Genomic DNA, 25,113 nt, shown 5'->3' on the forward strand with positions numbered 1-25,113 from the left:
TTTGTCAGGAACACTACAGAATACTACAGAAAAATGTTCCTACATGAACCCTGGGGTCCTTTCCTACTTAGATTAGTAAAAAAAAAAAAAAAGTTCCTACATGCATCCCTAGCAAGAAGTGAAAAGATTTAATAGTCAAAGGTGATCATTAGTTTACTCACAACCAAAGTTGTACCAGAAAGAGTTAATGTGTGCCCATCTGAATAGGATCTAAACTAGAGGTGTTAAACACAGGCCCTCAACTGCAAAATTCCCAAAGACACAGGTTCAGATTATAATATAACTGGGAAGCATTTAACAAAATAAAACAAAGATAACATTACATTTTAAAATCTAAGGGATTCTTATGTACAAATTAGTGACCCCCATTTCTATTTAAGTTTGACACCACTTATTTAAATGACCATATCCTATCTTTCACAGAACTTATCTTAGTCTTCAACTATCATATATTATGTCCCTGGGTAGCATATTTGAGATTCAGTAGAAGAAATAATTAAATGAAGGATGTTTGTTGTCTCAGCTGTACAACTGTGTGCAATTCAAAGAGTAAGTCTATCATGCACTAAAATCTGTTACATACCCTAGAAATAGAAAGTGAACTGGGTTCACAATTAAATAGGAGAAAGCTAGCAAACTGGATTGCTTTTGGGAAATTATCCTGTGCTTTTAATGACTCCCAATTTCTCCCTGAAACAGAGATGCATCTTTTTAATATTGGTATTCATCCAATGATGATGTTGACTATAAATCATGAAATACCACATCATGTGAAGAATTAAAATGGCAGTTCACCCAAAGGGCACTGAAAAAACAGATGGTGGGCATAAGTAGGCTATAGAATATCCAGCCAATCAAGAAGCATTTATTATGTTCCAGTCACTATTTACAAAGTCTGTAAAAAAAAAAAAAATCTTTGCCTTAATGGAGCTTCCATTCTATCAGGGTAAACAACATGTACAGATATATTATTAATTGTAAAAATATGTGTAAAATAAATAAAACCAAATTGTAGGAAGTATATATCTCCCTTGTTCCTCCAGGGCCAAGCAGTACAAGTCTAATTCTTCTTACAACCATTTAAATGTCTAGAGATAATGATCACATCCTACCTTCATTCTCTTACTTTGCTTAAGTAGAAGACTAATTATATCATTTCATCTACAGCCAATCACCACTGATAATATTTCTATGCTCATTCTAAATGTATTTTCCTATGACAGCAGCAGTAGAGAAGAGTTCAGAAAATACTGGACATAGGAGTCATTATATAGAGATTTGACTAATGTAAGAGATAGATGGTGGCGTGGTACATAGAGTCAGGATGATCTGAGTTCAAATCCAGCCTTAGACACTAGCTGTGTGACCCTTGGCAAGTCACTTAACCTGTTTACCTCAGTTTTCCCATGTGTAAAATGAGAATAATAATAACATCTATCTCCATGGTTGTTGTGAGGATCAAATGAGATAATAATCATAATGCTCATCAGTCTTTCTTTATTTCAAATCCCAGTGAAAATAGCTATATAACTTTGGCTGAATTATTCAACTCCTCCAGTTTTAACACACAAATCACATCAAAATGTACATATCAGAAAGCAAGTGAGTTATTTGGAGTTTCTGGACCTCCATTCCCTCATGTCCAAAATAAAGGATTTACAGTAAATTATTTCTAAGTTCTCTTCCAACATTCTATAAATAGGAATTTTCTCTAGAGACCCAAGACCCAGAATCAGATTCCAGGTGAGAATCTGTAATTCTGTGACTTTTATTTTTGTTCAGTCATTTCAGTCGTGTCTAACACTTTGTAATCCCAATTGCAGTTTTCTTGGTAGAGATACTGGAGTAGTTTATTGATTCCTTTTCTAGCTTATTTTATGGATGAGGAAACTAAAGTAAACAAGGTTAAATGAATTGTCCAGAGTCACAGAGCTAGTAAGTGTCTGAGTCCATATTTGAAATCATAAAAATGAGTTTTCCTGACTCCAAACCCAGGGCACTATCCACTGCATCATTTGGCTGCCCTTGATTTTGTGATTGTATCACTATTAAAATTAAAAACAAAATGCTATACCAAGACCCAGAATACAATCTCCAGGTGAAATTTGGTAAATGCATCATTATTAAAAATTAAAATAAAATGCTGCACCAACTTAGATTTTCCTACTGAAACTCATGACTTCCTTCATTCCAATAAATTGTCACATGAAGCAAACATTCGACCTATTGGAGATGGAGGCAAGGTACATGGCTCTTTCTACAATCCCAAAGGTTTGCTCTTTTTACCAATTCCTTCCATATTTTATTCTCCTTCCTGCTGTTGTCCTGGTGTATATTTAGATATTCTTCCCTCATCCCACCAAAGACCTTCATCAAGGCCTCGATAAATGTTCAAAGCAGACTTCAATGGGGAGCTATTTCTATTTGTATTGATTTTACTTTGCATATACTTTTTCCTCTTTCCTTTGCATTCTACGAAGTAATCAAAACCCATAAACGATAAATATATTATTAATAGTGACTCACTGAGTCAGCACAAGAAACTACTTAATGCCTTGAGCCCCTGACTTCTGCTCCCTCCACTCCAAGGTTAAAAAGACCTTAGTTCAGGGAGATTATTAGAAACAAATGAGAAATTGAACCCAATTTTCCTTCAGTGACATAAATCTGGCTCTTTTTGCCAGGAACTATGCAACACATCAAAGAATTATAGATTATATCAAGAACCTTAGAGATCACTGAGGTCACGCTCCTCCTTTTATAAATGGAAGAAATGTGTAGACTAGTACTTGTCATTGATTTAGAGCCAGAAATCACCCCAAAAGTCATCCAATCCAAGTTCCCCAAACTCAAAGCTTATTTTATTTTACCAGTACATAGTAGGTGCTTAATAGTTATTGATTGATTTAGAGATGAGGAAACTAAACCCCAAAGAATTTAAATAAGGATTGGGTAAGAACAAACTTGAAAGAAAGACTTTGTAAGGCAGTTTTCCTAAGGGGATGAGGGTCAGCAAGAATAAAAAATTCATCTTCTGAGTCACCAAGTTTTACAATTCAGTAGGTTGGCTCCTCTGTCCCTGTGAAAATTTTCACAGATGTGTCAGCAGTCAAGAGTTAAAAATGCAGACTGAAGAAGGGTCCTCTAAGGTAAATGGATGCTCTTTAAGCACTATGCCAGTAATTTCTCAGATGCCTACAATGTGCATAACATTCCTACCACAAGCTATGATCGTGGTGATGATGATAAATGATAATAGTCTATGATTGTAGAGTATATCACTTCTATATGTAACATTTTGTTTTAGTCTTAGAGAAATTGAGTTAAGTGAGGCAAGGATTATTATTATTATATTATTAATATAAGTTATAGGAGCAGGACTAGAGGAGACAGGAAAGCAGCAATTGTTGCTAATAGGACCAAGTGGCTTATGGGTTTAAAGATAGATCCAGTGTGTGTGTATTCCTATATTCATTTCAGCATCATGCCTTTAAAAAGGGGGCATCTGGATAGTACAGAGAATAGAGCTCGGGGTCAGGAGTCAGGAAGATTTGACTCAGACACTAGCCTTGTGATCCTGGACAAGTCACTTAACCCCCATTTGCCTTAATTTCCTCATATGTAAAATAGAGATAATTATAGCACCTACCTCCCTAGGTTGTAGTGAGTATTAAATGAGCTAGCAATTAAGTGCTTAACATTATGCCTAGTACACTGTAAGCACAATATATAAATGTCAGACTGTAAGCACAATATATAAATGTCAGCTATTATTATGATTATTTTTATTAACATGTATTCTAAGAAGAGAATCAGACTTATTCTCATTCTAAGGCCATCTGTTAGCAAATAATAGCAAAAAGGTTCTAGGATCTTTGGACTGCTGTTCCTAAAGTAGCCCTTATAACATAAACTTGAGTAGATTAATGGGAAGGCTTAGCACAGGACCTGGCACACAGTAGGTGCTTAATAAATGTTGATTGATTGATTGATTCAGGGGAAGCAAAAAAGATGGTTGAAGCCTTATGTTGGTATATAAATAAGCACAACTTTATGGAATCTTACTATCTGTGTTTCCCTGTGTTTGTATTGCTTTGTGATGTGTGTAATGTGTCTCTGGAATAAGTTTTAATGCATCCTATATGATAAAGTAAACTGCTTAGAGGACTTCAGCACACTATGGTATTGGCAATTAAGAAATTAAGATTGTGTCACAAACTTGCCTACAATTTTGGAGTCTTTAATTATTCTTTCAGAATATTTGTGTCAGAAGTCAAAAAAACTTGGAAATCATTTTATTTTCTCAGATCTAATCCCATTAAAACTAGGAAGCTGGGTCACTTGCCATCATGGACCCTTGGGTACATCATCCATCCTTCTAGTCCCAGCTAAGGACCTTGTATATTATGGCAAAACTTAGATGCCCTAGGGTCTCTGTACTGGAATTTTCAAACTACCTCTGGGGATTTTGTGCAAGCTTGGTATCATTGTAACTGAGACTTGCTTTGGTCATTTATCATCTCCATTCATCTAAAGAAAATAAAGTTGTTTAGCTATTTGTCAAGCTTGGTATTTTAAGTCAGGGTTGTTTCTCCAATAACTGTTTTTTTTTTTAATCAACTAAGAGTACACAGAACATTTAATTCAATAAAACATTTATTAGGGTTTCTTGTTGAAGGTGACTCTAATATGAGTACTTTCAAGTTCAAGTTTGACATTAGGATGAAATGAGATGCTTAAGTATCACTGAGCAGTTGACAAAAAGATAGATTTCTTTGCTCAAGCACAAGTAAATGCAGTAAGGATACAGAAGATATTTAGTTTTTCTGAGTGCACTGGAACAGATACACCTTTTCAACATATGGAAATGCATTTAGTCATCAGGGTAGTCTATGGTAAAGGATGTGATGATTCATGTGGTCTTCAGAAATCCAACAAATCAGAGTCACCCTGACTGCATGAATGAGAGTTTTTATGCATTTAGGTGACCTGGAAGCTGTGTCAAAGGAGACAGGGGTGAATCAAATTCTAGGAATAGCTCTGTTGTTTTTTAGAGAAAAAAAATTGCAGAAAATAAGAAACCCCGATCTTACCACATTTATTGTATGCCCAGAGCTGGGACTGATACAAGTTTACAAGGGATAGTCCCTGCCCTCATAGAGTTTATAATCTGGTTGGAAAATAAAATGCATGTATTAGATAATTATAATATGTAACTAATATAGGATAGGATAGTATAATATGTGGGCAGCTAGGTGGCCCAATAGATAGAGCTCTGAGCTTGTAATCAGAAAGACTCATTTTCCTGAATTCAAATCTGGCTTCAGACACTTACAAGGTATGTGACTTGGGAAAGTCACTTAATCCTGTCTGCCTCAGTTTCCTCATCTGTAAAATGAGCTGCAGAAGGAAATGCCAAACTACTCTAGAATCTTTGCCAAGAAAACTCCAAATGGAGTCGGGAAGAGTTAGACATGACTGAAAAAACTGAACGCACATGTACTACAATGTGATATGCTATAAAAATATATAATGAAGGAAATTCCATCATGGAAAAAATACAAGATTTGGAGTTATGCTACCGCTGATGTTTCCTGGCTATGTAACCTTGGACAAAGTCACACAATGTAATAAATGAGACCTCTCTGAGACTTAGTTTCCTCATCTGTAACATGGTGGTAATAATATCCAAATAATATACAATAATATCAATATGCTACCTCAAGTTATATGAAGTGTTACATAAATAACAACTGTTATTAGTAAGGAGGAACAAAACAAGATAGAACCCAGTAGCCCAGTCATCTGCCTCTAAAATCATTGGATCCCCACAGCTCTAGAACTAGAAGGGACCTTTCAGAAATTCATCTAGTCCAACCTCCTCCTGTTACAGATGAGGAAATTCAAAAGTAGTAACTGAGGTGGGATTTAAAACCAAGCCTTCTGACTTTTAGAAATAAACCAAAGAGTATTGAGAAAATATCCAGAGTTTCCTACTTTTATTTAATGGAATGGATTGAAATCATTTGAATTTTCAGCTGTTACCATGTTGACATGGTTCCTTTGGTTCTGCCCCTTCTCCTTATCACAAACAAAGGCTATTTGTGTTTCTTATTTCCACTAAAGCTGACAGCTCAACTATCTCATCTAGGATGGCCTCCCCAGATAGGCCCAAAGGCTGTTTGGCAGATATTTACCTTAAAACTAAAGTGAAGCAAAATTAATTTTATTTTGAGAATTTGACAGTGCACTTTCCCTCAAATAAACTGAGTCACCTTATTAGATAACAAAGTTTGGGAATTAATGAGAAAGTTCATTGTAGAGAGAAGGGAGGCAGAATCATTAGTTCTGGCATCACTATTTGAATCCCAGCTGCATCACTTATTATATGAAACTTAGATGAATCATTTCTAGTCTCTGGCCCTATCTGTAGTCCTCATTTTTGCCATTTGAAAAATAAGGGTGTTAGACCAGTTGATATCTAAAGTCTCATCTATCTCTAAAGTGTTGATCTTGTGACTCTGAATTACATATTTGATCCTCACCCATATTTGATTTAACTTTTAGACTGAATAATTTTAAAGGTTGGGTTATTTACAGTGAGAAAAATCCAATTTAGTAGGGTTTAAGTGGAATATTGTTTCAGATCATCATAACCTCACCAGGCAAAGGTTATTTTATGTAAATGTGCAAGGAAAGAAAATGAAGGTGGAAATGTTATAGTACATCTTTAGAATCAAAGTTTTTTTTTTTTTTCCCCCTGTGGATTAACTTTAATATTTGGTTCTACTGTCTAGCCACCTTTTCCCTTATTCCATTTTCTATTGTAGCTGGTGTTAAATAGCCCCGAGTTCATATTTGAAAAGGGTTTTGAGAGTCTTGACTGGAACAGACTGCACAAATACGGGATGTTATTTTTAAGGTGCCACTGGCAAGAGAGAAGACCAAGGAGGGGAGCCCTCCTGAGGTTCCAGGGTTGCAGGAGATCAAGGGTCAGGAGCAGGGATATAGCCAACAATTTCCTGGGCTTTTAAGAGAATGGGTCCTGGGGAGTTGTGACTTTGATGCCTCTTCACCACCATTGTGGATAGGTTGGTAGCCGGAACGACAATGCTGTTGCTATCAGTCCTTTGCACAGTATTACCAAGTGGATTATCATCATGGCATTATAGCTTTAGAGGTGGAAGGGAACCTTAGAGACTATTTAAGCCAATCCCCTCATTTTACAGAAGAAGAATTGAGTCAAACAGAGGTGGCTTGCTCAGGGTCACACAGCCAGTAAGTGTCTGAGGCAGGATTTGCAAATTCAGCTCTCTATCAATTGCACTATGCTGGTCTAAACCCATATTATTATGTTTTCTTCAAGAATTTAAATGGGTAAGAAAAAGAACTCTGGGAGATGACTAAAAACCATTACATTGAATTCCCATTCCCTATATTTATGCACACCTGCATTTTTGATTTCCTTCACAAGCTAATTGTACAATAATTCAGAGTCTGATTCTTTTTGTACAGCAAAATAATGTTTTGGTCATGTATACTTATTGTGTATCTAAGTTATATTTTAATATATTTAACATCTACTGGTCATCCTGCCATTTAGGGGAGGGGGTGGGGGGGGGTAAGAGGTGAAAAATTGGAACAAGAGGTTTGGCAATTATTAATGCTGTAAAGTTACCCATGTATATATCCTGTAAATAAAAGGCTATTAAAAAAAAAAAGAATTTAAATGGGTAGAAACCTCAAAATTTCACTGTCTGCATTGCCTTCATGGTGTCTCTTCTCATAAATTTTAGTCCCCTCTTAAGTAAATATTTTAACATTTTGATTGGGGATAGGAATGGTAAATTAGTTCAGAAAAGGAATCTTTCTGATATTATTCTGAATTTCTTTCATGTATAGATTGTACTAGATACAATCTCAAACTCTCAAATGATTAAGAGATAGTGATTCTGAATTCAAGATGGCAGACTATGAAACTCCCTCCTCTTAAAAAATAGCTTCACCAGGATAATTTTCTGAAATCCAGATATATGGATACTGCCAATCTCTAAGATTTTTCAGCTTAACATGAAATCATAAAATTCTACATGTGTTTCAAGGTGCTTAGTTGAGCATCAATCACATCAATAAACTAAAGAGGCTTAGTGGTTGAGTCTATGCAATAAAAATTTCTGAATCAAAAAAGGAGTCAATCCAGAGTTTTCAGCCACCCTAATTGCTCAATTAAATCAATAGCAAGGTTGATCTGATGAATTGTATAGGAAACGATTATTAACACAATTTAAAAATAAGACAAACAAAATGCTCATGCCCCTGGCTGTAAGTAGAGTTCATTGCTCCTTCTGTGGTGAATGCCAGCTACTACATTCTAACCACATGTAGACCCCAATAGAAAAGCCCTATAAGGTTCCAAGAACTCTGCTGTAACATTGATCATTCTGCATTGACCTCTTTAATCTTCCACAAAGGCTTTGGCTTCTAAGAGTCGATTGTTACATTTTCTTTATGAGTATTTACAACAATATCAGCGAAGGTTCAAATGGGTCTTGATGTATTGTTTTGTTGATTGTCTAGACTTAGGAGAACACGGAGAAAATGTTAATAATGAAAATTAAATTTAAATGTATATAGGGACTTATCAGCATGACTAGATTTACCCAAGGTTCAACTTAGACATTTAGATAGTGGAACACAGAGTCTGACAGGAAGAAAATCCATCATGGAATATGACACAAGGATGTTCCATCCTGCTAAAATTCATGAGCTAAAGTATTTTTTTGAGTCAAAGTCCCCCAAATCATTGGAAGGGAACATAGAGGCCACCTGGTCCAACTCATACCTGTTTAGGAAACTCTCTACCATATCCTCAACTGGTCTCTGCTTGAAATGGAACCAACCACTACTAAAACAAACATTTTCATTCTTGGATGATTGTAATGGCTAGGAATATTTCTTTATATCAAATCTAAATCTACCATTCTCTAACTTCTACCCACTGTTGCTTGTTCTGCCTTCTGACACAAAGCAGAAAAAGTTGAAATCCCATCCACATGACAACACTTCTTGAAAATATTTGGAACTCATTATTATATACTATTTTCTTCTTCTCTACTATTTTCTACTGCCCCTCAAAGGAGGCAATAAGTGTTTGGGGTCAATTGTCTTTACAAGACCTCTGTTGGTACATTTACCTTTAGTAGTCAGTCAATAGACATAATTAGCTTAAAGCAAAAGCATTTAAAAGATGGTACCTATAAGATGTTCCTCCATAAACTTTTGACACACTTTCTCTCAAAAACATACATTGTTAGTGCTAAGAATGGGCACAACATTAGACTACATTGGTTGTAAAGCACACAAATAAGGAATATATATGGCCTCTAGTACCACAGGACTTCCATGTTTATTCCCTTTTGGTATTTTCATTATATTTCCTCCTAGATGGAACATAAAGAAAGGGTAGTTTTCTCAGTTGTTATGTGGTTCTACTGCTCTCTTCATCATAACTGGAAGAGTTAATTCTGTCTTGAATCCATAATTGGTCCTTTTGTCTGTAACTAAGGGTCACATCCTTGGAGACAAGTTTACTGAATCAAAACTCACTCCCCTTCACCTTCTACTGAATACATAGCTTTGCTACTTGATGCCATGGTCAATGGAGGAAGAGAAGTAGATACTCTTTCTCCCTCCATTTTCCTCAGATAAAAGTACAGAAGTTATATTCCATAAAACTATTTCCTGCTTTGGTTGTCTCTCAACTCAACTTTCAGAACTGGCAAAGCATTAAAATTATGCCCAATCTTTAGTTAAATAATAAAGCTTAATAATAGTAAGCTACCTCGCTGGTGCCATTAGGAAGAGCTCCTTCACACTTTGTAAAAAGTAACAAGGATAGACATATCTGTATATTTTGTTTAACCCATTAATAACTCATCTTTCTATTGCCATAGAAATCATATTTCTATGATTTCATTAATGGATTAAAAAGAACTTCTTTCCCTCATTCAAAACAAGTATTTATAAATATGTCTTATGTCTTTCATTAGACTATAAATTCTTTGAGGTTGGCTTTGTTTCTTCTTTGAGTAATGTGGCTAAACATTATTACTAGGTCATGTTCTACATCTAGTTAGTGCTCAAAAAATATTTGTTGAATTGAATCAAACAATCCTATAAATGTACATTCTACCAAATATTTTCTGAAATACCACTTGCTTTAAGGAACTACTTAAGTGAAAATTAAATGAAGACTAGTTTACATTCCAACCATCTGTCTTCCAATCTTCCAACTGTATAGTATACAACTAGATGTTATATGTCATGTGTCCCCATTTTGGACTGGGATAGACATTTTCTTTATTAAATCAAAGGCAAGAGGAGGGGAGATGTTATCCTAACTTTAGTAAACACTGAAAATTGGCTGTTATTATGATTAAGGAGGTGTGAGTAAAGGTTATATTTTTAAAATTTTCTGAGTTTAATTCCTCTGATAGATATTATCTCCCTGAGGACTCAACTCCAAAAACAAAACAAACATAAACACAAATATTTTTATCGAGAATAAAAATTGTTGAATCAACATTCCTGATTATGAATTAGATTTGGATACTTAGCAACTAAGTACCAAAAGGGTCCATAATTGACTAGCAGAGTGAGAATTTCAAAGGGTCCTAAGAACTACCCACATATGATCCCCAAACAGAAGTGGCTTCACTGTAAATCTGTTGTTGTTGAGTCATTTTTCAGTCACGTCCAACTGTGTTCCACCCCATTTGTTTTTTTGTTTTGCAATGATACTGGAATGATTTGCCATTTCCTTTTCTAGCCCACTTTACACATAAGAAAATTAAGGCTACCAGGTAAAGGTGACTTGCTTGGGGTCAAACAGCTTGTAAAGGGACTGAGGCCAGATTTGAACTAAGGAAGTCTAGTTTTCTGACTCCAGGCTCAGTATTCTATCCATCATTACACCTAGCTCATAACACCCTAAATTAATATGAGAGAAATATTTGAGCTTTTTGCCCCATATGAACTAGCCCATTTCTAGATCCAACAGATTAAATTTTTAAAGAGAATTTTCATTCATATGGCCATTAAAAAGGATGGGATGATCACACAGAGACAATGAAGAATAATTTATCTTTATGGTACATTAACATGGAAGAGGGAGGTGTCGAGTATATGCAAGGAAGGACTGTAGTACATTGAGGGGACTACTTGTGATAAATTTATGGATGGATGTGGAAAAGTGTTACAAGACAAGTAGGTATGGATAGTTTGTAATCTCCATCACTAGAGAGAATATCCACATCAAGGAGTTATTTTTACCAGAGTATTTTCACTTCTACAGGGGAGAAAATCCTTTCAGTAAAAATTATAAAAAAGTATGCCGTGTGTCCTGTCATCTCAAAGAAGCACAGAAAACTCTGCCATCTGAGATGGGGCCAAAGAACTGCCAGTCCCAGAGAAGGCCTTTCCCATAGTCATGCAAATTTTATGTCTGCAATTACAAGTTCTTTAAGGGACTGCATCTACTCTCACTTTCTTTTTCCAAGATGGAGCAGAGTGCCATGAAAATTTCAAGACATAGTGTATATTAATCATGATGATGACTTGGCTCTACTCAGACTTTAGATTTCATGAATATTTCACTATCACAGTTCTATCATCCATTTGTTTACTCTGGACTCAATTATAAAAGCTTATGTCACAGTGATTCTGATGGAATCACATGGAGCAGCTCTCCTTAACTCAGTGTAATGTCGTTCTACAAAGACTATATCATTGCCCACTGTCCAGACAATAGGCAGAAATGCAGAAGAATTTATTTTCAGGTCAGATTCCATGAGATTTTGTATCTAAAGTATTATAAAAATCTACATGTACTATAATTGTGATATCCATCCATCATCTACTTATGCTTTGCAGTTCTGTAAAGCAAGTCATTGGAAGGCTAACCATATAAAAATCACTTTAAACTACAACTAATTTTTTTTTTAATTTGGATCTATAGTTTCATCAGTGTTTGGAAATCCTGTTATGAAAAAATTTTCCCCTGATATAGATCAATTGATCCGTATATCAATAAGTATTTATCATGTGCTTACTAAACATGAGTATTATGCTAAGTACTACAGATAACAAGAAGGGCAAAAACTGGCCTCAAGTTGCTCACATTCTCAGAAATTTGTGACTTACTGTCTTAGAAAAGTCACTTCAAGCTCCATGAGGTTCATAGTCCTTGCTACACATAGTAAGTGCTTACTTGTCTATGATCATAGTAAGTACCAGAGTCAAGATTTGAATCCCATACTGGTAGTCTGTTCCCTATGTCACATTACTTAGTTAAATATGACAGAATGAAAGTTCAGGACAAAGATAGGGGCTTCTCAGTTTCCCTAGAGCTCAGACAGGCTTCTCATCATGAAATTGCTCTCCTCCACACCATGGGAGTCCCCAGTAGAGTGTTTTGGGGAAGGATGGATAATCAATAAGGTCAAAATTCTAATTAATTTTTCATTGATTCTCTACAGGAATGGATAGATCATAAGTTACGCTGGAACCCTGATGAATATGGTGGAATCAGCTCCATTAAAGTTCCATCTGAATCTCTTTGGCTTCCTGATATAGTTCTTTTTGAAAAGTAAGTATCTTACAAGGAAATGGATTAAAGAGATTAATTTCAATATTCAAAGGGCAAGTTTGCTTTTCTACTAATATAAAATGTAAAATGCACAACCCTATTTTTCAAAAGAAAGACAAATATGAATATGCCCATATACATTTTTCGTAGTTTTCATAAGATTTAATAGATTAAAACTATACTAAGACTTTTTGAGACACCCTATATAAGTATATAGAGAATAAATTAAAATAAATATAAAATGGTTAAACACAAGGTAAAGAGGAAAGGCACTAGCATTTGAAGGGATCAGGGTTTCCTGCAGGAAATGATGCTTGAGCTTTATTGTGACAAATGAAAAACCCGGAGAGATAAAATCTATGGGTAATTAATATTCAATTTATCAATTAGGCTAACCAGCAATCAATAAATTGCTGGTCAGGGCTTTCCTTGAGTAATCAAAGATAAAAGAAATGAAGAGCCTGAAACTTTAAATAATACTTGAAGGAATTCCCTTGACAACTGAAAATCAACTCTGGTGAACATTTAATGAGGAGGTGAGCTAGAAGTCTTCAGCCCTTCCTGCTGAGAACATGGCTTGATCATGAAACTCAGCAGTCTCCAACAATCTGGACAGAGGAATATATATATCTTCATCCAGAGCACTCTGGCTGGTTTCTTCCTTCATGAAGGGGGTCACCCTAAACTCTAATGGAGGGGTACAAGTTCAGGGTTTCTTTTCCTCAGGTTAAGAAGTCAGCCATACTGGATTCTGTTTACACTCTAAACAGAAGTAAGCTTTCCAATTCAAACATAATCCTTGAGGGCTAGGACAATCTCGCCAGTTATGTTCTTCAGGGACTGACTTTTTACAGGAGCTGAATCTGAAATGAGAAAATAAAAGAGAAAATTATTCTGATTATTAAAATAATTGTAAAACAAAAATTTCATTATTTTAAAAAGAAGAGAAGGCTTCTGTGAAAAAAATGGGAGGATTTAGAAATGGAGGTGATACTAAAGATTCCATGATTCTTTGATCTAGTCTAACCCCTTTATTTTATAAGGATGAGAGCTGAAATCCAAAGTAATAAAATGACATACATTACATACAAATCACATAGCAAGTAGTAGAGCCAGGTTCTCAGTTATCCTCATAGTTGGAAAAGAGTAATTTCATAACTCAGATGATGTTTAAAGAAAAAAACCAATCATTCCACACATGACAAATCTTCAAATTAAAAGCAACTGTCTCTCTTTCAGTGCTGATGGACGCTTTGAAGGTTCTCTAATGACCAAGGTCATAATAAGACACAATGGAACCATTGTTTGGACTCCTCCATCCAGTTACAAAAGCTCATGCACAATGGATGTGACATTTTTCCCATTTGACCGACAGAATTGTTCAATGAAGTTTGGTTCCTGGACTTATGATGGTACTATGGTTGACCTTATTTTAATTGATGAAAACGTTGATAGGAATGACTTTTTTGATAATGGAGAATGGGAAATACTCTATGCCAAAGGCATGAAAGGAAACAGAAGGGAGGGTTTGTATTCTTACCCATACATTACATATTCTTTTGTTCTGAGACGCCTGCCTCTATTTTATACCCTTTTTCTCATCATCCCTTGTCTTGGATTGTCTTTTCTGACTGTCCTTGTCTTTTATTTGCCTTCTGATGAAGGAGAAAAACTCTCGCTCTCCACATCAGTTCTAGTTTCTCTGACTGTTTTTCTCCTAGTGATTGAAGAAATCATTCCATCGTCTTCAAAGGTCATCCCTCTGATTGGAGAATATCTACTATTCATCATGATTTTTGTCACCCTGTCCATCATTGTCACAGTCTTTGTTATCAATGTTCACCACCGCTCTTCTTCCACTTACCATCCTATGGCCCCTTGGGTAAAAAGATTGTTTCTCCAAAAACTACCAAAACTTCTCTGCATGAAGGGCCCTATTGATCGCTACCCATTCCCAGATCTAGTAGAAAGCCAGCCAGAAGCTAAAGCAAAAATGCCCACAAAGAAGAAGCAGAAGCAAATGAAAGATGGAGAAAAAGTATTGGTTGCCTTTTTGGAAAAAGCTGCTGAGTCCATTAGGTACATCTCTAGGCATGTGAAAAAAGAGCATTTCATCAATGAGGTAAGTGAACTCTGAAAATAGAGAAATCAGAGACATCTAAGATTGTGATATTAATAATAATAACAATAATAATTTTTTCCTATACTCTCAAGTGTTTTTATTTTTTTTTTATATTTTACTGTCCTTTATTATTTTCTTCTTGAAGCATATTGGTTTTTTTCTTTTTTTTTTTTATTTAATAGCCTTTTATTTACAGGATATATGCATGGGTAACTTTACAGCATTAACAATTGCCAAACCTCTTGTTCCAATTTTTCACCTCTTACCCCCCCACCCCCTCCCCTAGATGGCAAGATGACCAGTAGATGTTAAATATATTAAAATATAAATTAGATACACAATAAGTATACATGACCAAAACGAATAACAATAATAATTAATAATGAAACCCAGCATTTATATTGTGTACATATGTACCAGACATTGTACCAAGCGCTTTAAAATTATCTTTTCATTTGAGCCTCACAACAACCTTAGGAGGCAGGTGCTATTATTATTCCCATTTTATAGTTGAAGAAACTAAGGCATAGAGAAGTAAAGTGACTTTCCCAGAGTCACAAAGCTAGTAAATGTCCAAGACCAGATTCAAATTCAGATCTTCTTGACTCCACCTGGCACTCTACTCACTGTCTCTCTCTCCCTCTCCTTCTCCCTCTCCCTGTTTCTATCCCTCACCGTCTCCTTCTCCCTCTCCATTTTCTTCTTCCTCCCTCTCCCTTTACTTCTCTCTCTCTCACTCTTTCTTTCTTTATGTCTGTCTGTCTCAGTTTCTCTGTCTCTCTGTGTCTCTATCTCTGTCTGTCTCTGTCTCAGACTCTGCTTCTGTCTGTCTCTGTGTCTCTCTGCCTCTGTGTGTGTATCTCTCTCTCTCTCTCTCTCTCTCTCTCTCTCTGTCTCTCTCTCTCTGTGTTTCTGTTTCTGTCTCTGTCTCTATCTCTGTTTGTGTCTGTCTGTCTGTCTTTGTGTGTGTGTCCCACTTTCTCTGTCTCTCTTGCCTTTCTCTGTGTGTGTGTGTGTGTGTCTCTCTCTTTCTGTCTCTGTCTCCATCTCTCTGTCTCAGTCTCTGTCTCTCTGTGTCTGTCTGTCTCTGTTTGTCTCTATCTCTCTGTTTCTGTCTCAAACTCTCTCTGCCTCTATCTGTCTCTCTGTGTGTATGTATATCTCTCCCTCTCTGTCTGTCTCTTTGTGTGTATGTATCTCTGTCTCTGTGTCTGTTTCTCTGTCTTTGTCTCTCTCTTCTGTCTCTCTTGTATATATACTCTTTGTATAGAAACTCCTTCCACAAGTGCATCAAAGCACTTCCTAAGTGACTTGCTCATGTAGCTAATTTCTGAAAGTAGGACTTGAAGACATCTCCCTGGCTCCAAACCTGTCTCATTTATTGTTAACCAATCATGTCCAATTTTTTGTGATCCTATCTGGAGTTTTATTGCAAAATACTGTAGTAGTTTGCCATTTTCTCATCCAGCTCATTTTACACATGAGGAAGTTGAGTTCAAAAGGGTTAAGTGACTTGCCTAGGAGTTTTGAACTCAGGAATGTGAATCTGCCTGACTCCAGACTATTCATTGTACCATTTCACAGGGTTGTTCTGAGCCTCAAATGAGATAATATATGAAAAGTACTGGTCAGACCTTAAAGGATCATAGCAGTGCCAATTATTATAATTCCACTTTTCTATTTGCCTGAAATAGTATTTTAAAAAATAAATAAATAAAAGTAAAACCTGAAAAAAATATAGGAAGGGGCCAAGAATTTTAAGGTTAAAATTCCAAAAATACTGTGAGGAAAAGTGAAAAGGTTAAGGTTAATAATTTTGATCAACCCCTATCCTAATTTTAAATAATCTAATTTTACATGTTAAGTTGGTTATCCAAATCCTTGGTGATTTCTCATTTTTCACAAAATAACAAGTTATTTCATCAACAGGATTTAAAAATAAAAACTCAAAAGGAATCCAGGTTCTGCATTTTTTCATTCCATCAACATTATTTTGTTAACATATTTAGAAGAACTCATTAAAACAGGAAAAAAGTTCTGACCTAAATTGACTGAATTCCGTTGGTCATAGCTTTTCAGATGAATCCAATGCCATAAACTCTGAATATACAATATTAGGTTAAGCTAATACAATGTGGTGTGTTGTTCAGTCATTCAGTTGTGTCCATCTCTATGTGACCCCATGGATGTTGTCCTTAGGGTTTTCTTGGCAAAGATACTGGATTGGTCTGTCATTTCCTTTTCCAGAGTTATAGATAAAGAGCCAAGATAAATAAAGATTCAGTGACTTGTCCAACTAGTAAACATCTGACACAAAATTTGAACTCAGATAGTCCTGACTCTAGACCTGGTGCTCCAGCACTGCATTATTTAACTGCCTCACAATATGACATACTGAATATGAGAAAATAAATTACAAACCATAATGGGAAATCCCTCCATCAAAACAGACTCCTTTAGAACTCACCTACTATCCATCTAAAACCTGAGGTTTGAGAGAACAACCTGAAACTCATAGAGGTTCTACCTCACTCACTTCCTTCATATCTCAAATAAAATCCCAACCTTCTACAAGAAACCTTTCTGATTTAATCCTGTTAATGCTCTATTAATTATCACCAATTTATCCTGCATACATAGTTTGCTAGTACATAGTTTGCTTGTCTTCCTCATTATAATCCCAGCACATAATTACAGTGTCTGGCACATAGTATGTGCTTAACAAATATTTATTGACTACTTTCAATTCCAACATGCTTTCTACCATGTCACTCTGCTGCTCACTGCAAACAGATACATTTTAAATCTGAAATTTACAGTCACATATCCTACAAATGAAGTCAGGTAAGTTACTTCACTCTGTTAAAATGTCATTTTTCTTTTTTATAGGTTGTCCAAGACTGGAAGTTTGTGGCTCAAGTCCTTGATCGTATCTTTCTTTGGCTATTTCTCCTAGTATCAATAACAGGATCTGTTCTGATATTCACTCCAGCTCTGCAAATGTGGCTAAACAGTTATCATTAGAAATCATTTTCCGTGATAGTTTCAATAATGCATAAGGATAGAGCTATCTCTTAGAATCAATATTTAATTAGCATATATTCAGCAGCATAATGAGAATACTTATAAAAATGACCCTGATCCTAAGCTAAGATTAAATTCTTGCCCAGAAGAGAAGCTTCCCAAATTTGGGCTTACCAATAAATGATTTCATATTCTTGGATCCCCATTAGACTGAAGTAGGCACAAAAAGGAGGAAACTTCCTCAGGCACCCAGGGAAAGCTAAAACTAAGATTGAGTGACCAGAACTTTGATCAAGAATAGCAAAACTTAGAAGGAACACTAATAATACTTTTAGTTTTTCAATAGCATAAAAACAACTGAGCTGAACATCTAGCTAGTAGGAAGAATTAATTAAAACAATAAACTACCAAATGACCAGATACCTCCTCATGGGGACTGTGGTTAAGGTGAACTCTTCTTCAGTTCCTCCTTACCTTATTTGCTCACTCTTTCTCAATCAGCAAGAATCCTCCTTCCTCAGCAGTAAGTAGCCTTGGTGTTTTCTTTTATCTCCTCCCAAATGAATTGAAGGCATTTTCAGAATATATTTTATTCTGGTTACCCCAGACACAAAAATTGCCAGTCATCTTTCTGCTTCCACTTCTAAGTTCTTTTTTCTTATCCAGAGACAGTTTGGTATTGGAGACAGGGTGGAAATATAGATGTCCAAAGTGTAGTCACCTGATAAAGAACCAAGAACCTGAGGAATGATCTCTCTCTCTCTCTTCCTCTTCCTCTTTCTCTGTCTCTCTCTCTGTCTGTCTCTGTCTCTATCTGTCTCTCTTTCTCTCTTTTTATCTCTCTTTCTCTCTCTGTTTTTCTCTTGCTTTTTCTCTCTGTCTCTCTCTTTCTCTCACTTTTTCTCTCTCTCTCTCTGTCTCTCTCTCACTTTCTCTCTCATATACATATATATAGACATGTATTTATATATACCCATACATACACATATATGTGTATATATTATATATACACAAATTCTTATCTATACTTTGCAAAAATCTTTCCTTATACCAATATAGTTTACCAATAAAGAATTCAATTCAATAAAAATGTTATCAAGTACCTACTATGTGCCAGGTACTGTGTTAATTACTTGAGATACAGATAAGAAAAAGATGTCAGAACTTACAGTTTAATAGGGAAAGACAACATACCAAAGGAAGCTGGAAGGGAAGAGAGACAGCAGGAAGAACTGGCAAAGGGCATCTTCAGCGGGGCTAAAACCAGACGGAGCTGCAGATGGAGAGGGACGGACTGAAAGAACCATTTCTGTCATCTCTAAAGGAAAGGTTTGGGAAGTTTAGTGCTTCACTCTCTAGCCTTCCACTCAGGAAAATGCAACTCAGAGAAATTGAGATTTTCTAGAAGTCATACAAAATTCTAAGTGTTGGAACTAAACTTGACCATAGGTCTTCTCATTCTAAATACATACTAGAACATATACATCCTGATGAACGATGCCCTTCAAATCAAATACCTTGGTAAATCTATTCCAATAATATCATCACTCCCCAAAGTGTTCTTATATTTCACCTTTGGAAATTAGAAAAAATTCACCTGTGATCCAACATGGTAGTCTCTAGGGTGATCTTTCTACCTCCTCCTGCTCCCACCTCCTTTCATTAAACTTGGCCTTCCCTGAGTTTTGATTGTTTTCCAAAATTAAATCTACCTCCAATGATGAAGAACTAATTGGCCCTGCTGAGAAAATGCCAAAAAACTTGAATTTGCTAAAGGATCATAGATTTAGACCTAGAAATATTTATAAAGGCTATCTACTCCTACTCCCACATTTTATAGAGGAGGAAATTGAGGTCCCAGGTCTCACTGTTGGGGAATTATTCAACCTAGACATCCTAAGTCCACCTTGGTTTCTTTGGGTTTTAGACAGCCTTGAGGCAACATTACAGACCACAAAAGAAGTCTGCCAGATGAGGCTACTAAGTCACTTTCCTTATTTGGTAGGGTGAGTGATAAGGACAAAATGTTAGGTTATTGGGGTTGGAAGAGACTATATTAACGCTGATTTTGTAACTTATTAACCTCCTAAAGATCAGGTATATTTTGGTGGAGATGTTTATAATGAATCCTTTCTGACCACCTTGCTGGGGACTGAAGGTCTTTTGTTGAAAACCAATCAGAATGTCTAGGTAAGACCAGAAGTCTCCAACTTACTGGAAATCCCCTTCAAGGTGTCATCTCTCATCCCAGCTTATTCTGCTGGAAAAAAATATATAGAACGAGGATATGTCTATTTTCATTACCCTATAACTCTCTTCCTTTAGCTTCTTGTTACTTTTACTGGGGAGATGTTCCTCCCAAACTCACAGAACATGAATTTTATCCATTTCCTCAAGAACATACAAGTAGAAAAGGACAGAGATGAGATTTGAACTTAGGTCTTTAAATCTAGTGCTCTATGCATTGTGCCATGAAAAGCTCTCAAAGAAATTCCAACAAAAGTTTTAAAAATGCTTTGAGAAAGGCAGCTAGTTGGTGCAATGGATAGAGCACCAGCCCTGAAGTCAGGAGGACCTGTGTTCAAATTTGACTTCAGACATTTAACACTTCCTAGCTGTGTGACCTTGGGCAAGTCACTTAGCCACAACTGCCTCAACAACAAAAGATGCTTTGAAAGTGACCTACAACTGTTAGAACATGCACAGAGCATCCAAAGGGAAGGTAATGATGTTTACTTAAATGCATCTAAATTCTAGTATCCTTTAAAAAAAAAGAATTAACTTCCTTTATTAATTGTGTAATAAATTTTAATATGATCATGAATCTGTGGTTCTGGAAAATTTTTCTGTTTTAATTTGTCTATAAACACATTTTTTTCAATATTGATTCCCTCAAAGAGGCTTGATTATCATTACCTATGGCAATGATTTGAACCTCTCCTCCCCCTATCAAATAAAAACCTGGTGAAGAAGATGCTGACTTAATCATAAAAAAAAAAAAAAAAGATAGGTTCAATATGGAGATTTAACTCTATGAAACAAGTCTACAAACTATCCCAAGTATCCAAGGAATTCAAGGAATCTTCAGTTACTTTAATTTAAAAAAAAATTTTTTTATAAAATTTTCAATTTTGAGCAAAACTACAATGCCTATATGATTTAATAAACAATCTTGGAGAGTTGCTGGAACTACCAAAAAAAATCATCATCCATAGCCAATCTGAATTGAGCTAAACTGATCTTTGGCAAGACAGACCTACATTCCTCTGGGCCTATCTTGGAAACCTTTCCAGCTTGGTAACATCTGCCAAAATTGATATTCTCTTTTGAGAGTCTAAGGTCATTTACAAACTCTCAGGAAGGGTTTGTAAGGAAGGAACTGATAAATAGTATAATAGGGGGTGCCAAAGGGTGAGTCTGAAACCATAAAAAGACTGCAAGGTAATTTTTTCAGATATATTCATAATACTGAGACTTTAGAAAACTTGATTCTGGTGTCAACAAGACAGAGCTAATAGATCTGTTGTCATTGAACAGCAGTGATAAAATTCATATACTGTACCTAACAACTTAGGTTAGCTCCCATATATGTGTTTAAATACCTGTGCTAGCATGTACCTGTACATGTTAGCTCCCACACATAATGTAAGCTTCCATATTTGACCATTTGTATATTCGAGTGTACTGTGAATTTAATGTATTTAATAAACATGTAAATTTGATTCATTTACAAAAACAAAATTAAGTATGTTTATTATTAGACATTAAAATAAAATGAACTGCCTTAGTTTTTTTTTTTCTGAATCTTGTTAGTTTGTCAAAAGAATTTCTTTTACTTGATTCATTCAAGGAAGACATAAATGAGGGACAGCTAAGTAGTGCAGTGGAGTCAGGAGGACCTGAGTTCAAATCCAGCTAAGACTCTTACTAGCTGTGTGACCCTTGGCCAGTCACTTAACTCTGGTTGCCTCCCCCTAAAAAAAAAAATAGATATATTCCTTTTATCCTTGGGCTATCTAATTAATATCCATTCTTCATTTCTGCTTCTGGGCTCTGATAGGACAAAGACATAGAGGAGACAGGAGGAAGTTATCCAGTCAACCAAACACCAAAACAAAGTACAACATCCCTAGAAGAACTTCTACCATATATATACATACACCTCAAGCTGTCCTATTAAGGATTCTTTTTTTAAATTTTAGGCTGACATTAATGTCCAGAGTGGGAAAGAGGGTTGTAAAGAAGGAAGAATCAGGAAAGAAAAAATAAACAGAATAGTGATCTTCCTTCTCTAAACCTTCACAACTAAAATTCCTCACTAAAGCTTTTAAATAAGTAGAATTGACTGAATCAGAACTGGTCTCCAGCCTGTGGGGACTGGAGCCAAATAAAGCAGGCTAGAGGCAGGAGAGTAGTAATCAAATAGAAGTTTAATCTCAAAGTGAGGAAAATACTTGCAAGCAGAAGTCTACCTTCTTGAAAAGGAGGACTTATGGCTTATGGCTTATGATAGAATTTTTAAGTTTGAAAATCACAAAAAGGCAGAACCAAAGCAATTATTCTTAAGTCTTGAGTAAACAAGTTCCACAGTTGGCATCTTGGGGACAACACAGATATTCTCAGAACCACTCTCTAAGTTTAGAATTTTTGAGCCTTGTGATTGTTTGGGTCATTGAGTCTTGTGATCATTAAGCAGGGTATAGAATCAGAGTTAGCATGGAGGGAATAGAAATGCAGTACTTCGTTCAGTTCACTTAGCAGTTACAAGCTTTACAAGTTATAAGACTGTTTAGAATGGCAGGAGATGTGATTGATCAGTTTCTGCTACAGCAAGTGGCTGTAGTTCAGCTCTCAGGTCAGGATTCTCTGGGGAAAAGGGAAACCATAAATCCTAGTTCTGAGGTTTTGCTATGGCTGAGATCATCCAGAGGATGAATGCAAAGGATTGTTGTGCTAAGCTCAGAAAACAGCCTGCTTGCTGGGCCTTAACCCTAGGAAACAAGATGTCTCCTAATATCTTGACAGTAATTTCCCAATGGCTTCTTTTGAAAAGAAAAATGAGTCATATTATTTTGGATATCTTTTATTACAGTGAAATTTATCATGGGAAAAAGTGTGTATTCAAACTTCCTAAAACTAAAGACACACTTCTAAATGCCTTGTAAATTCTTTAAAAAGAAAAAAAAATCTCCAAATACCTTGTAAATTCTTTAAAAAGAAAAAAAAATCTCATAAAACTAATGTTAATTAAATGTTTTCTTGACATCTATTATAATTAATAATTTTAGGCAAACTGCACATAGTTATGTGAAAGAGTTGTATTTACATTAAAAAGTATGTTATGGACCCTTGTAGAATCATTTTTATATCTCTCTTATATGGACAAGAATTTAGAAAACTATGGATGCCCATCAATTGGAGAATGGTTGGGTAAATTGTGGTATATGAATGTTATAGAATATTATATAGTTCTGTAAGGAATGACCAGCAGGATGATTTCAGAAAGGCCTGGAGAGACTTACATAAACTGATGCTAAGTGAAATGAGCAGAACCAGGAGATCATTATATACCTCCACAACGATACTGTATGAGGATATATCTTGACGGAAGTGGATTTCTTCGACAAAGAGAAGATCTAACTCAGTTTCAATTGATCAATGATGGACAGAAGCAGCTACACCCAAAGAAAGAACACTGGGAAATGAATGTAAAGTGTTTGCAGTTTTGTTTTTCTTCCCGGATTATTTTTACCTTCTGAATCCAATTCTTCTTGTGCAACAAGAGAACTGTTTGGTTCTGCACACATATTGTATCTAGGATATATTTAACACAAATAGGACTGCTTGCCATCTGGGGGAGGGGGTGGAAGGAGTGAGGGAAAAAGTCAGAACAGAAGTGAGTGCAAGGGATAATGTTGTAAAGAAATTTTTTTCTAAATAAAAAAAGAAAAAAAATATAGAAAACTGGGTTCTAATCTTGGTTTGAACACTAATTATTTGTATGATCTTGCAAAGTGCTTTGATGTAGACCTAGGAAAATAAAGAATTAAAATAGTCTAGAATGGGGAAAGAAATATGGAGTACACAATAAGGCAGCAAAACAAACCAGCTTTGTTAAGTGGAGAATAATCAGGTAAGATGTTGGAACCAGGTCAGACTTTCTGAGACCTGAATGGAATTAGGGACACTGTATTGGGGCACAAGAAGAAATGGGGTGCCCTTTTCCCCCCAACCAACAAAATCTATTGGATTTTTATAGAATGCTTAGGTCACAATGAATAGAGTACCAGGTCTGGGGTCAGAAAGATTCCTCTTTTTGAGTTCAAATCTGGCCTCAGAAAAGTCACTTAATCCTGTTTACCTCAGTTTCTTCATCTATAAAATGAGCTGGAGAAAGAAATGAAAAATCAATTCCTGTATCTTTGCCAAGAAAACCCCCAAAAGGGATCACAAAGAGTCAGATATGAGTAAAACTGGGAAGTGGGAGAAAAGAGAGAGACTGGGGCTGACTTTTTTGTAGGTGGGTAGGTGTGGAGAGGGAAGCCTGATTGGCAAGTCATGACCAGTTGATATTCAAACTCTATCTCTCTCCCTCCCCTATCCTTAGAGAAAGAAGGCTTTGCCCTTGACTACAGGTCTTACTGTGACAGAGTAATCCAAGACTTTTGAGCTTCCTTGGAAGCATCTTCATTTAGCAGGATGGGGACCCTCCTGGGGTCTTTACATCAAGTCACTTAACTTCACTGGGTCTCTGTAAAATGCAGGAGTTGTACTAAGAGATTGTTAATATTTCTTCTGTCTCTTAATGACATACTTTTCTCCTCTTAGAAGCATAGAGCTCTCATATCTTGGTAAGAAATCCAAATGCCTTGAAAGTAAGGATTGTTTCATTCATTATATTTGTATCTCCAGGATCTAGCACACAGCAGGTATTTAACAGATCCTTCTTTCTTGACTATTTTGACTTTCTGTCACCAAAATTGGTTCTTTTAAGAATTTATCTTTAGTAAGTTCTCTTTTCCACTGACAGAAGTCTCACTCATCAGAGCTATTTCCTGCCTTGAATGATGCCTTTCTACGTCTGTGTCATTTAAGAAATGTTTATCTTTACTCTTTTCCTCAAATTACATTTCTCCGAATTACCTGACTACTGTCTCCTACATAGGTATGATATCTTCTGAGCCATGTGAAAAGAAGAACAACCCTCCCTTCAAGTTCAGCCTCCTATCTGAAATGAAAGGGAGTGGCACCCTGATTATATAACCTTCTCATGCCAATGACTCTCAGTTCCTCATCTAACCCCCCTACTACCACATCCATA

At 35.9% G+C, this 25,113-nt stretch overlaps 1 protein-coding gene across 1 annotated transcript in view; it reads left to right on the forward strand.

Moving 5' to 3' along the window:
* The window catches only part of CHRNB3 (cholinergic receptor nicotinic beta 3 subunit), a 38,371-nt gene extending 20,225 nt beyond the window's left edge, over window positions 1-18,146 (forward strand). Inside the window, exons 4-6 of the mRNA XM_031950784.1 lie at window positions 12,537-12,646; window positions 13,886-14,768; window positions 17,658-18,146. Of these exons, the coding sequence (XP_031806644.1) occupies window positions 12,537-12,646; window positions 13,886-14,768; window positions 17,658-17,792 (1,128 nt within the window). The 3' untranslated portion in view covers window positions 17,793-18,146. The remainder of the gene's footprint in view (window positions 1-12,536; window positions 12,647-13,885; window positions 14,769-17,657) is intronic.
* The last annotated feature ends 6,967 nt before the right edge of the window (window positions 18,147-25,113 follow it).

Source organism: Sarcophilus harrisii, chromosome 2 (genome assembly GCF_902635505.1).
Source record: "Sarcophilus harrisii chromosome 2, mSarHar1.11, whole genome shotgun sequence".
Classification (NCBI taxonomy): Eukaryota; Metazoa; Chordata; class Mammalia; order Dasyuromorphia; family Dasyuridae; genus Sarcophilus; species Sarcophilus harrisii.